This window comes from Diaphorina citri, unplaced genomic scaffold (genome assembly GCF_000475195.1).
Source record: "Diaphorina citri unplaced genomic scaffold, Diaci psyllid genome assembly version 1.1 scaffold1148, whole genome shotgun sequence".
Lineage (NCBI taxonomy): Eukaryota > Metazoa > Arthropoda > Insecta > Hemiptera > Psyllidae > Diaphorina > Diaphorina citri.
In genome coordinates this window covers 11770-25805 of record NW_007378577.1, presented here as the reverse complement: position 1 = coordinate 25805, position 14036 = coordinate 11770, and the positions used below count along the sequence as shown (strand labels likewise).

Here is a 14036-nt window from a genome sequence, read left to right as displayed (position 1 = left end):
AAAGGAGGATTTACTGCGAGATTTATTAAATAAATGTGAGAACTATTCCAAAATATTTCTAAATCCAGATGAAGTGAGATTCTGTGAGATGTAACGTTTCTTGCAGTTCTTGCTAGGGGATCTAACGCGTCTGTTGCCCGCGATTCTTAAGTAGAATATCAAGGTGGTCTGAGCTAATTTGATACATGATTTGATTTGATGTGAATTTACTGAGTTTCAAACATTGCAGTTCTTGCTAGGGGATCTAACGCGTCTGTTGCCCGCGATTCTTAAGTAGAATATCAAGGTGGTCTGAGCTAATTTGATACATGGTTTGATTTGATGTGAATTTACTGAGTTTCAAACTTATTTACTAGTGCAACAAATACTCCTTATTATAGCTATTAGTTCTCTACAACAGCCAGTTTAAACACAAACCTAGAAGCTTACGGCAACACCATCAAAACTAATGGAGTATGACTTTTCCTTCGATGGTGGCTGTGTTGGGATTATTTACTGTTTTTGATGATAATGGAGCTCAAGAAGGCTAATAATTACTAACTCTACAAATAAATCCTCTATCTTTTCTTAGTCTTTCACGGTACCACACACACGAAGTCTGATACCATCGGGAAAAACGACTTGTCATTCCACGAACCATTAAGTTTCCACGGAGAATTATCGTTTTTTAATTAAACTAGAGTATTTCCTTCAACAATAGTGAAAAAGACACAGTTTCACAAAGAAGAAAGAAAGGAAGATATAGGATAGCATAGTATGGTATCAGAATTCAGTACCTTTGAATATGACGTTTAATTCTATACCACTTTTGTACAATACAACGTAAACTAGAAAATGTTATTGTAGACCTGTAAGGTAAGTAAATCACGTCGGTAGATGATTCCTTTGAATTTATTGAACTCCATCCAACCATCTTTGCTGAGGACTGAAAATTATCCCCCACGTAGAGACAATGCCTCGTCAGTTTACTTCTTGTAAATCACTGAACCGCATCATCACTGTTTATGTGATTCTCATGGTTGACATTGAGCGATTACCCAAGCTGCTTGTTGTGTATAGCGACAAGTAACACTGGGTACTGAATCATGAATGTTATTCGTTACTCATGATTTTCTAATTGTTATTCCGAGTGCCATGTCTCTAGTGTGATTTAACCGCTTCAGTGAATCAAGATTGCAATGACCATCAGAACAAGATTAGATTCCTTGTTAGCATCATGTTCATCTATTTAGGTATTTGTAATTATAAATTGTCCGGAGATGGTAGATATGAGCTATCAGAGCGAACGTTGTTAGCTTCAATCGAGTGATAAATAATTGATGGAGCCGGGTATCTCTCCTGCACAAGAAAGAATTTCGTGCCATGTTTCATAAGTGAGAAGAATCTTGATTTATCTTCAGAATTGTTCTCAGGATGATTTGTTGAAAAGTTCAAGAATGAAATCACTATACCTACCTACCTAATGTTTTTTCACCATAATGTATATCTTTCACTGTAACATACTAACAACGGTAGTTCCAAAATTTGAGTATCTTTTGGTCAGATATTCAAGTATCTTTAAGTTCTTTTTCCGTTGCAGAGCCATCTCTTTATAATTCAGAGTCTGGATCATAAAACACAAATTTATTTCTATTTTATTCATGAACTGAAATGGTGACGGATTTTATGTTCTGACGACACACATCTAAAATCTCATGTCTCACCTTTTAGTGAAATCATTGGGACAAGTTGTCTTTCAATACTCGTAAATAATTCTTGAATTCTTCACATTCTTCCTCTGCTACCTATATTTTTTATATCGATTCGAGAAATCGATAAAATTAGGTGCAGATAATTTTATTTATTTCAGATTTAACCGCTTCAGTGAATCAAGATTGCAATGACCATCAGAACAAGATTAGATTCCTTGTTAGCATCATGTTCATCTATTTAGGTAGGTATTTGTAATTATAAATTGTCCGGAGATGGTAGATATGAGCTATCAGAGCGAACGTTGTTAGCTTCAATCGAGTGATAAATAATTGATGGAGCCGGGTATCTCTCCTGCACAAGAAAGAATTTCGTGCCATGTTTCATAAGTGAGAAGAATCTTGATTTATCTTCAGAATTGTTCTCAGGATGATTTGTTGAAAAGTTCAAGAATGAAATCACTATACCTGAGAAGAATCTTGATTTATCTTCAGAATTGTTCTCAGGATGATTTGTTGAAAAGTTCAAGAATGAAATCACTATACCTACCTACCTAATGTTTTTTCACCATAATGTATATCTTTCACTGTAACATACTAACAACGGTAGTTCCAAAATTTGAGTATCTTTTGGTCAGATATTCAAGTATCTTTAAGTTCTTTTTCCGTTGCAGAGCCATCTCTTTATAATTCAGAGTGTAACAACGGTAGTTCCAAAATTTGAGTATCTTTTGGTCAGATATTCAAGTATCTTTAAGTTCTTTTTCCGTTGCAGAGCCATCTCTTTGTAATTCAGAGTCTGGATCATAAAACACAAATTTATTTATATTTTATTCATGAACTGAAATGGTGACGGATTTTATGTTCTGACGACACACATCTAAAATCTCATGTCTCTTCCAAAATTTGAGTATCTTTTGGTCAGATATTCAAGTATCTTTAAGTTCTTTTTCCGTTGCAGAGCCATCTCTTTATAATTCAGAGTCTGGATCATAAAACACAAATTTATTTCTATTTTATTCATGAACTGAAATGGTGACGGATTTTATGTTCTGACGACACACATCTAAAATCTCATGTCTCACCTTTTAGTGAAATCATTGGGACAAGTTGTCTTTCAATACTCGTAAATAATTCTTGAATTCTTCACATTCTTCCTCTGCTACCTATATTTTTTATATCGATTCGAGAAATCGATAAAATTAGGTGCAGATAATTTTATTTATTTCATGCGTTGAATGCGAAATGTTTCTAGGAGTTGATCTCTGCTGTTCGTTGGGCTTCTATCTGATTTTCAGTCTGGAAGCCTTCTACACTCATCGCCAGAAGATCACTGAGAAACGAAGATTAGTTAATTACTGGTCATTGAAAATGCTCAACTGTAGTGCACATGTCAAAGCTCAAGCGAGCCTTAAGCATGTTCATTGTGCAATTTGCTACCAGTGTCATAAGTTCACAACTTTTTATTTCATTTTTTTTTTTCTTCTTCTCTTTTAGCAAATGTTGGATATACTCGTAGTATGTACGGTGGCATCTACCTGTTAGACCGGCGTACCGTGGCAGCAAAAAAAAAAAAAATGGAATGTCGTTCCCAAATCGTATGAAGGACATTGACATTAATGTCTCCAAAGGATACTTACTGATCAGAGTGGATTTTATTTTACTTCAGCATTTCTAAAAGGAGCGATTTACCCCTTCTACTGGAATTTTAGAACTGGTTTGATTAAATCATGTATGTATCGTGGTGATCTAGTCGAACTTTAAAGATCGACTATCTGTTCAAGTAAGATTCCTCGTAGAATACCTATTTCCTGGCACAAGTTTCATCAGATTACTAGCGTGGTCGAAACTAAACAACGCTGCAACGTTGAAAAATCGTCGTACTTTATTTGTCTTCTTCTTATTTTCTACGAGCTTGTTAACTCAATATGGCTGCAAAGTTTAGCAATAGATTATTATTAATTTAGATAATTATTTATGGGTGAAAGTCTTTCTTGAACCCAACTAAGAGATAAATTAAAAGCAACCTACTGAACTTCTATCTTTAAAGCTCGGTAACCTTTTGCCCATTATTCTTTTCTACCTATTCGAATTGTCTTTTTTCAAAATCACTTGATTTGCAATTTCAAACTTTTATTTCGTTTTGTAAAACTGGATTGTAGTGGTATAACGGTACGTATGTTAGTATGAATATAAGATGGAATATACATAGGTATTCGTATGGAAGTCTGGAATTAATTTTGTTTAGTTTTTTGTATCCATATTCAGGGCTATTCGAAAGACTACATACACAGAGTTATTTAATATTGATTGATTAATTTATTTTCAGTCGGATCTACCATCTCATGTTACAAGCTGTTGTTAGCTCTGAGCATACCTGATGCTGATTGTTATAGGTAGTAGTCTGCGGGAAACAATCGCTTGTAACACGAGGTGGTACATCCCCCAGATTTTCTTGTGGACTTACACCTGTTCCCTGTATTCCCATCATACCCATATCAATTAATATATTCAGCACAGATCTGTTGATCTTGCTTGGCTTATCTGGTCCATCCAACATCTTTTAATGGTTCAACGATTTTGAAATTTAATTATCCTGGGCTTGTGTTCAGAATTTGGTTCTCATATTTGGTTCTATGTGATCAAAAATAAGTTCACCAAACTGATAAATGAAACAGATTGATGGTCGTGTTTCTTATCTGGTTTAATTGGACTTTGTGGTAGCTCTGATGACAAATTCGCTGAGGTCGGTTTCCTTTTGAATGTTTTTAGTTTTTGCATTCGTGATCTGAAATCCATGTTCAAAATTTAATTCAATTCGGATTAAATTATCAGGCACGTCGATTTTTACTTTGGCTTAGTTATATTGACGTATAGGTATCACTAGGATTTCCTCTCTGAAAATCACAAATAATCCACTCTACCTACCCACGCCACGTTGCAGTAAAATAAAACAAATCTACCACGATGCTCCTCAAAACCACAAAGAGGGAAGAAACATCAAGACGGCGTAAATTCAAGTTCGGATGTGGCTAGTGGCGTTCTGCTTATAAGCTTAGATATATTGGTATTGATTTGAAAACAAATGATTGAATCTCTACCGGTGAGGTCGCCAAGGTGTAGAATTTCTGTGGTTTTCATTGGGAACACATCCGCGTGTCTGGTTTCCTCATGTAGCGCCTTCTGTGACAGAGACTTGTGTTTGTATGTGCTTGTGTGTTTTTGTATGTGCTTCGCTTGTACAATAATGGTTTCCTCATGTAGCGCCTTCTGTGACAGAGACTTGTGTTTGTATGTGCTTGTGTGTTTTTGTATGTGCTTCGCTTGTACAATAATAGCGTGTTCTCAATGTTAATGGATATAGATTGATTGTATGATCTAAAAGGGTTGAGAGTAATGTGTTACCTAGGTACTGGAAAATCAAGTTCTCATCAACTTTTTGTTGGTTTTGATACACACCATTTCTGTGTTTGATCAAGTGATCTCTTCAGTTGCATATACTTAAATATCTCTGTATCTAAGTCAACATGTTTTATTGATCTCTTTTGGGTTGTTAGGTATTTGGAAATATGTAATAGTGTTCATTAGTGTCCTACTGATTCATTGAGGACAATTAGTTCTCGTACTTTGGACAAGTGGTCCTTTGATAAACAAGCTCCGGATGGCTCCAGGAGAGTATTACCAAAATTTCGATTTCAAGACACAATGAAGTCACATTGCATTTCTCGGTTGCAATTGGTGACGTCATCGACAGATTGAATCCATCCTGAAGTACATAGATCATAAAACTCGCCCATAAATAACTTCATATGAGTTCAAAGCAATAAAATTCCCCTCCCACGCCACGTTACCATTATCATCAGAATAATTATTAACAATTTCGGTTTCCAGCCTTCTGCATGTTTTACCTATATTTATGTCTCTTTGCGGCGGCAATAAAAAATAGAATAAAATTATTAATTAGTTTTAATTGTTCCGGACCAGTTTTTTTATTTATGTTATTTGTTCAGCATATTTATACGTTTAACAAGCTTTTGGCATTACTTATTAACTATGTTTACCGCAACGTACATAAATATTACTCTTTATTTATGAAAATTAAATACAATATTAACAGGAGCCAAGTTGTTTTATTCGTTCAATTTTGAATGTACCGAGGAACAAGACACATTGTCAGCAGTGTAGTCATAAATATTACTCTTTATTTATGAAAATTAAATACAATATTAACAGGAGCCAAGTTGTTTTATTCGTTCAATTTTGAATGTACCGAGACACCAAACCAATACAGTGGTGTAGAATAGAGAGTAGATTTTGTGCACTAAGTCATGATCCTGAATGATATCATTTTAATGGGTCCCTATCTGAAATGGATGGTATTCTTGAAGAACCAAAGTGAAATTCATGTTTCAACATTTTGCATTGAAATATTTTGTTAACTCGATTAAATTTTGACAAAATGGCTTTCAAATCACAATACCTTTCAGGATTTTCCCCCTTTCTTTTGAGATAAAAATCTGTAACCTGGATAGAACATCAAGAGAATTTTTCTCTTAGAACTCCCCTCTGTGGCTGCCACTGATGGTCGTAAAAAAAACCTGGTTTTCTTTGAACGTTACAAACATGTTTTTAAAACCTAGGTTGCTGAGGTATTTCTGAACGTTGGTACTCATGTTCATATAGGTACTATGCTGAAATGTGAACTTATAATTTTGTAGTTTATGTGTAAATTTTACGAGGTCCTCGATTAAATTTTGACAAAATGGCTTTCAAATCACAATACCTTTCAGGATTTTCCCCCTTTCTTTTGAGATAAAAATCTGTAACCTGGAGAGAACATCAAGAGAATTTTTCTCTTAGAACTCCCCTCTGTGGCTGCCACTGATGGTCGTAAAAAAACCTGGTTTTCTTTGAACGTTACAAACATGTTTTTAAAACCTAGGTTGCTGAGGTATTTCTGAACGTTAGTACTCATGTTCATATACAAGGTACTGTGCTGAAATGTGAACTTATAATTTTGTAGTTTATGTGTAAATTTTACGAGGTCCTACTTGTTGGTAACTTGGCTAATTTTGGCTCCTTAAATTGCTAGATCCTTATCAACTGGATTCGTAATAATTACATCACTCGTAATTTTCTTCTTTGTCATAAGTATTAGAAATTCTCACGGAATGGTGTTGGTAGGCGGTGTTTTTCGAGTTCGCAATCGCACACCCTTAAGTAATCATTATTGTCATATTGTCAAATATTCTAAATACTTATCTTTGCAGAATGGTAGGATTTTTTTTTTACTGACTGTTGGAATTCCACTGATGTTTATTTAGTTTACCTTTATGATTAGTTTGATAGGTAGGTGGTATAATGAATTCAAATTTTTACCGTCATCTTTGTCATTCGTCTCTTGAATTTGGATGTTTTTATATTAATGACGTTTTAGGTGCCAATAAAAGAGGAACCAAGTCAGCTAATGTACTTTAAATTACCCGCAGTATAGTGCCATAACTCCATAAGCAAGGCCATTAGTTTTTTCCTTCTTTTTTCAAGAACTGTGTGGAACGTGCTTTTACTTTTTACTTGATGATCTGACATTATCCTGTGCTTCTTTGAGCTGTTGATTTTGATTCCTTCTGTCAGCTTGATTCTTATCTCTCACATTTGCTGGATTCCGCATGTATTACCAGTAGAAGTATTTGCTCAGCGCTGGCAAATAGTTCTTGCTCAACTTAATCTGAAACATTTTTAAGCTCGCATGCTACATGACAAATTCTGTCATGAAATTTGTTCTGCTATCGTGGACTTTATGATAAACATCTAGGTTGCATTATGTGCAGTTGCGGTCAAGCTAATGTTGGACCTGATGGGCAGCACAAATCTACTGGACGTTAGACATTAGCGGCTCGTGATGGAAACTGAAGGAGAGTTCAAATAATTTTCACTGAACGAAGTGAAATCTATAAGATGACGATTTTACGTTTTATTCTGTTGTTTGTTACAAAATAATTCTCAATTCCGGATGATTTATCTGCAATAGTTTGTTGGTAATTATTTTGTAAGAATATCTATCGCCTCTATCGTGTTGACTTATCAACAAGGACATTAACATAGGATTATGGAGGATTAAAATACCAAGTTCATCCTCATACTAAACTGTACTACAGTTACTTCTTATCACTTATCGGATATCAGTTGAGCCGCTAATCTCTCGGATAGTAAATTTTACCTCTTGGCTTCATATTACAGATTAAAGCACATCAACTTCTAGCTCACATATTTACATAGGTTATTTATCTCTCCCATTGCTTTCTTAATATCAAGGACACACACACAGACCATCATCCTGTTGCAAAACTGCAGGACATTAGGGCTGAGATTATGCAGAAACGAGTTTTTGTTGAAATGAGAAGCAACCTCTTGATGAAGAAATTAAAGATAAGAGACCTGATAAAAAGATAGTCCATAAGTCGATGAAAGAGGTATAAAATAGTCAGAGGAAGAGGAGAATTTTGATTTCCTATTTGACCAATATTGCACTCTTGCCCAACCTGAAATGTTGTCAGGGTAAAATATACCAAAGGGTAAGTCTAAGAGCTTATACTTATATTCCAAAAGTCTATACTTACAACATGCACACTGGTTAGTGGTTAGTACCTACTTTACACTAGTTATAGATCCTTCATCTACCAGATCTATCTACTTGACCATATGTGCGTGTTGTGGAAACTATGCCCGCTATTCTCAGACCAGGTTGGTATCGAGTTTCATCAAGAATATCAAGATCGATTAGACAGTTAGCTAAGCATACTGAACTGAGCACTGGTGAGCAGGGATTGAATTACCTCCTTCGCATTCACAGGCAGCTTTATTGTTACTGAGCACAAGTCAGGTATTATGTTTGTCCACAGTGAGGGGAGAATGTACAATGTACATATTATGTTTGAACACCAACTCAAATACTGGGTGGTCTGGAATGGATTCAATAATTGAGTTTTTCCGAAAGAATTTTTCATTTTTCAGATGACAGTTTCAAGTCTCACCAGAAAACACAATTTACTTATATACATAGGATGTTTATGGTGGCCACAACGTGGCTCGCCCTGAATCAGCTTTATGAAATTGCGGCTCCCGGAGGTAAGGTTAGTGCCACCCCTGATATGAAATTCCTCCTGCATTTTACGAATATCACAATACCTACTGAAAATTATCCCTTCACCCTTCATTCTCAACCGAATAGATAAGTATAGCCAACCCAAGGAAGTAGGACTAATAAAGAAAATAGCAATGGGTCCCGGATCTCAGTTCTTACTATCACTAACACCGTGATACCCCATTCGTACAGAATACAGATCCATGAATAATATCCAATGCCAATACCTATAATAGAAAATATATTGTACAGTCAAGTAATAAAATTTTAATGATCATGAAATTCCCAAGTAGATAGGTACCAACAATCTCCATACATTGATTCAAACAATGTATCTTATAGAAATTATAGTATCTTGATTCAATTTGTTACAGATACCCAATACCTACCGATTAAGTAGATATATGTAGGTATATTAGATGGGCACCTACCTACCTAGGTAGTTAAAATTGGTAGGAGTGGGTGGTGTACCCGGTCTTGGTATACCTACCTTCAATGTACATAAGTACCTATCCAACTACCTAGGTACTCGGGGGGATCTGACTTGAGTCCCGACTGTGATATCCGAGTTGCGTCCGTCCGATTTTGGTCCCATTTCTGAAATTTATCATCCGAGTTGAGTCCCTGTGCTACCTGAGCTAGAACTATGTAGCTATGTACTTTATATACTTATCCTAGTTTGAAGGTATACATGTAGAACAAGGTGACAAAAAATACTGTACGCAGCATTTTTTCAGCTTTCATCATGTATAGGTACCTACCATCAAGAATATCAAGATCGATTAGACAGTTAGCTAAGCATACTGAACTGAGCACTGGTGAGCAGGGATTGAATTACCTCCTTCGCATTCACAGGCAGCTTTATTGTTACTGAGCACAAGTCAGGTATTATGTTTGTCCACAGTGAGGGGAGAATGTACAATGTACATATTATGTTTGAACACCAACTCAAATACTGGGTGGTCTGGAATGGATTCAATAATTGAGTTTTTCCGAAAGAATTTTTCATTTTTCAGATGACAGTTTCAAGTCTCACCAGAAAACACAATTTACTTATATACATAGGATGTTTATGGTGGCCACAACGTGGCTCGCCCTGAATCAGCTTTATGAAATTGCGGCTCCCGGAGGTAAGGTTAGTGCCACCCCTGATATGAAATTCCTCCTGCATTTTACGAATATCACAATACCTACTGAAAATTATCCCTTCACCCTTCATTCTCAACCGAATAGATAAGTATAGCCAACCCAAGGAAGTAGGACTAATAAAGAAAATAGCAATGGGTCCCGGATCTCAGTTCTTACTATCACTAACACCGTGATACCCCATTCGTACAGAATACAGATCCATGAATAATATCCAATGCCAATACCTATAATAGAAAATATATTGTACAGTCAAGTAATAAAATTTTAATGATCATGAAATTCCCAAGTAGATAGGTACCAACAATCTCCATACATTGATTCAAACAATGTATCTTATAGAAATTATAGTATCTTGATTCAATTTGTTACAGATACCCAATACCTACCGATCTGTATTAATAAATACCTCAGAACACCTATACCTAATATTTATTATACATACATATTGTCTTGTTATTTGTAAGGATACTATTGGTAGGTACTGTACTGTGTTCAAACATCAGACCAAGCACCAAGATATTGTTCTCAGCTGCGGGTGAAGAATTCAACTCTTTCGCTAATTTCCAACTCGACTTGGAAATTCCATTCCCAAACCCATTATGTATGCTAATAGATACAGACTACATTGGTTATATGGTTAGGACTTAGGCTCAGTGTTCGCTCGTTTTCTAATACAATTAATTAATTACCATCTTGCGTGTTGTGTGTTGTAGTCTGCAAGGAACATTATCAGTCCTTGCATCGTAAATCATACGTTAAGCAGTTCCTAATAACAATCACGTTCCAATAAGTTATACGCTTGAACGTTAAGCTTAAACTTGAATTGACCCTTGGAATCTCTGGCGGGTCGATGACCAGAACTCGAGAACTCACCTAACGTACCTAATTAACGTCTATGTAGAGTGGAGCGGAGTGGCGCGGCGGAAGGAAGGTCTGGGTTGTTGGGTCTGAGGTCGCACCACAAAACTAAATAATGATTTCCGCACAGAATGAATATCCATGCATTTGTGCTGAACGAGTTGGAAGTTGGAATTCTTTTACTAGACTGACTTCATCTTGTACAGTCAAGTAATAAAATTTTAATGATCATGAAATTCCCAAGTAGATAGGTACCAACAATCTCCATACATTGATTCAAACAATGATTGTATCTTATAGAAATTATAGTATCTTGATCACACAAAGTATTTAAATTTATTTTAATTTAACATAAAAACGTGCTGCTCACAATATCGAGTATGTTTTTTTTTTTTTCAGGGCAACATTAAGTAGGTATAGGTAGGTATATTAGATGGGTACCTACCTAGGTAGTTAAAATTGGTAGGAGTGGGTGGTGTAACTACCCGGTCTTGGTATACCTACCTTCAATGTACATAGATAAGTACCTACCTAACTACCTAGGTAGTCGCACCACAAAACTAAATAATGATTTCCGCACAGAATGAATATCCATGCATTTGTGCTAAACGAGTTGGAAGTTGGAATTCTTTTAGACTGACTTCATTATACTCCCCCCACCTAATCTATCCAAGGAATATCTATGCAAGTACTTCGAGACATCAGTGCCAATATGCACATTTGCGATTGATAGCTCTTGCATGTACGATAAGGAATCTTGTAATGATGGTTTTCCTGTAACTTCTAAAAGTGATCCTGAATTTAGATAAAATCTTTGGAAACAGGAGTGTAATCTTATCAATGTTGAACATCAAATTACCTTGTAAATAATGGGCATAAAACCATTTTCATAATGATAATAATCTCCAACATACTTTTTGAACCAGAAAGACTTTAAAGTTATTGATTTAAATATATTCCACCAATAGAAATTACTTCCAAGACCGATACAAATAAAACGATAAGGTCTAAATGAAAGTTTATATGGGCAATAAATCCTGCACTAAGAAATAATACACGATATACCAGGGAAACAGAAACATGATCGAAACTTTTGATGTTTTCTCCATTAGAAATAACATTAAGGCTAACGCTCCAGCAATGAGATCTTGGCATTGTAGCATGGAAATATGAAGAGAAAAAACATGTTCATAAAAATGGAGTAAATTGTATAATTATTGGAAGTTTAAAAATAAAGTTAGACACATAAATTAGTACTAGTTTAATGCACAAGATATGTCCAGAGAATGCAGTTGTTCAAAGAGGGAGTAACTTAAAATCATACCTACCTACACACGTATTGGGTCGTAACAACACGTACTAACCTACCAATTCCCGGGGACTTTATCACAAATATTCTGAATAATATGGAGCAGACAATCCGTTTCAGTGACCCATCATAAAAGAGAAATGACTTACCATGTAAAGGTTTGGAGTTATTGAGTTGACTAGTTGACTTAGAAATGGACGGTAACCTTTTCCACAGCTTTTGAGGTATTTTTTTGCCTTTGGAAGACGAACATGAAGGTGAAGGAATAGGAGCAGTATTCCTGCCCAGGGAGTTAGTGCCACTGCTACTTCCACTGAAGCCAGAGTCTATGCTATAACTAGCAGGAGATAGAAGTTCCTCAGCAGGGTTCATATTACTTGTAGGAGGGGGAGAACTCTTGTCTGGCATCAACATTGCTTCCATCGTGAGGTTGAGCTCATCCAGAACTTGCAAGTGCCTCGAGTGAACATATCTGAAATAAAAAACAAAGAAATGAAAATCTCATCTATCAAAGAAGTGAAAATTGCCAAGGATGCATTTCGGTAATGACGTTCGTTATCCCAAATTTAATTAGGAAGGTAATTTTTAACTACTCTTACATTTTCCTTTACAGAAATAATTAAAACACATTCACGGAAAAGTAACCCCCAATCTCCACTTATGTTCCACCACAGAGAAAAAAGTTCACAGAGGTGTTTAATGCACAAGATATGTCCAGAGAATGCAGTTGTTCAAATAGGGAGTAACTTAAAATCATACCTACACACGTATTGGGTCGTATATGTAGGGAAATATGAAGAGAAAAAACATGTTCATAAAAATGGAGTAAATTGTATATTGGAAGTTTAAAAATAAAGTTAGACACATAAATTAGTATCTACTAGTTTAATGCACAAGATATGTCCAGAGAATGCAGTTGTTCAAATAGGGAGTAACTTAAAATCATACCTACACACGTATTGGGTCGTATAGGTATAAGTAGGTACGTAGGTAGGTACCTATAATATGTATCTCCACCAATTAAATTTTTGACCTTTGAATTCCTACGCCATAACTTCTATCTACATTCTCTCTGACTTTGTGCATTTGCCTTTATTTGAAAGTATAGATCCCTAACCTAGAACACAATCTATAAGAACTGCGTAGGTATCTATTACAATTTTAATTGGTAGTCGGTTGTTTAAAGATAAGACACGTTCATAGTTGAAAATTTCGAAAAAAGGAAACACCAAAGTCTTTTACATTTGTAGGTATAGGTATACAAGGTACATACACAAATATGTACTTTTACGTATGAGCAAGGACAAGAAGTCATTCTTACAATGTTAAGAAATCCATTTATTTGAGTTAACAAAAGTATTCGTTGACCATCTTTGGCCAATCCGAAATCCGATATTCTACTTCGTCACAGCATCAGCAATGAGAACTCCCACCATTGCGGTGTATTCCTTGTGGACGCATCTTGTTAACAGTGCAGCGCATGCATATTATTAACATGAAAATAAATAAGGTACTTGTATGTGTGTGTGGAGTGTGTTTTGCTGGTAATTGTAATTTATAAGTTCAAACTGGGAGAATTTCTCACGTGGGAGTCATCATGGAGAAATAGTTGTCGCTCCGCAATGTCTTTGCTTTCTTACGAACAGTTCCTGTAACGAAGGAAACTTCTGTCTTTCCTCAAGAGTTTAACATTTTCCGCCCTTTTACATAATATCTTGAAAACTATCCAAGTACCTTTAGCTAATTAAATGTTCAGAGTCGTTTTATTTGGCAATACGTATGTGTGCTTGAATTATTTTGTGATAGAGCTTTACTAGTCTACTCAAGTACTCATTCTACTCATTTCTGACCTTTTGGGTATCACGTACTCAAAACATCTTCAAAGGTA

The 14036-nt window shown here is 35.6% G+C and overlaps 1 protein-coding gene across 1 annotated transcript in view; it reads right to left on the bottom strand.

Moving 5' to 3' along the window:
- Positions 1 to 11540: 11540 nt before the first annotated feature.
- LOC103514475 overlaps positions 11541 to 14036 on the bottom strand; it is a 13488-nt gene continuing 10992 nt past the window's right edge. The window contains exons 4-5 of the mRNA XM_026827434.1: positions 12204 to 12620; positions 11541 to 11634 (exon numbers count right to left, since the gene is read on the bottom strand). Of these exons, the coding sequence (XP_026683235.1) occupies positions 11541 to 11634; positions 12204 to 12620 (511 nt within the window). The remainder of the gene's footprint in view (positions 11635 to 12203; positions 12621 to 14036) is intronic.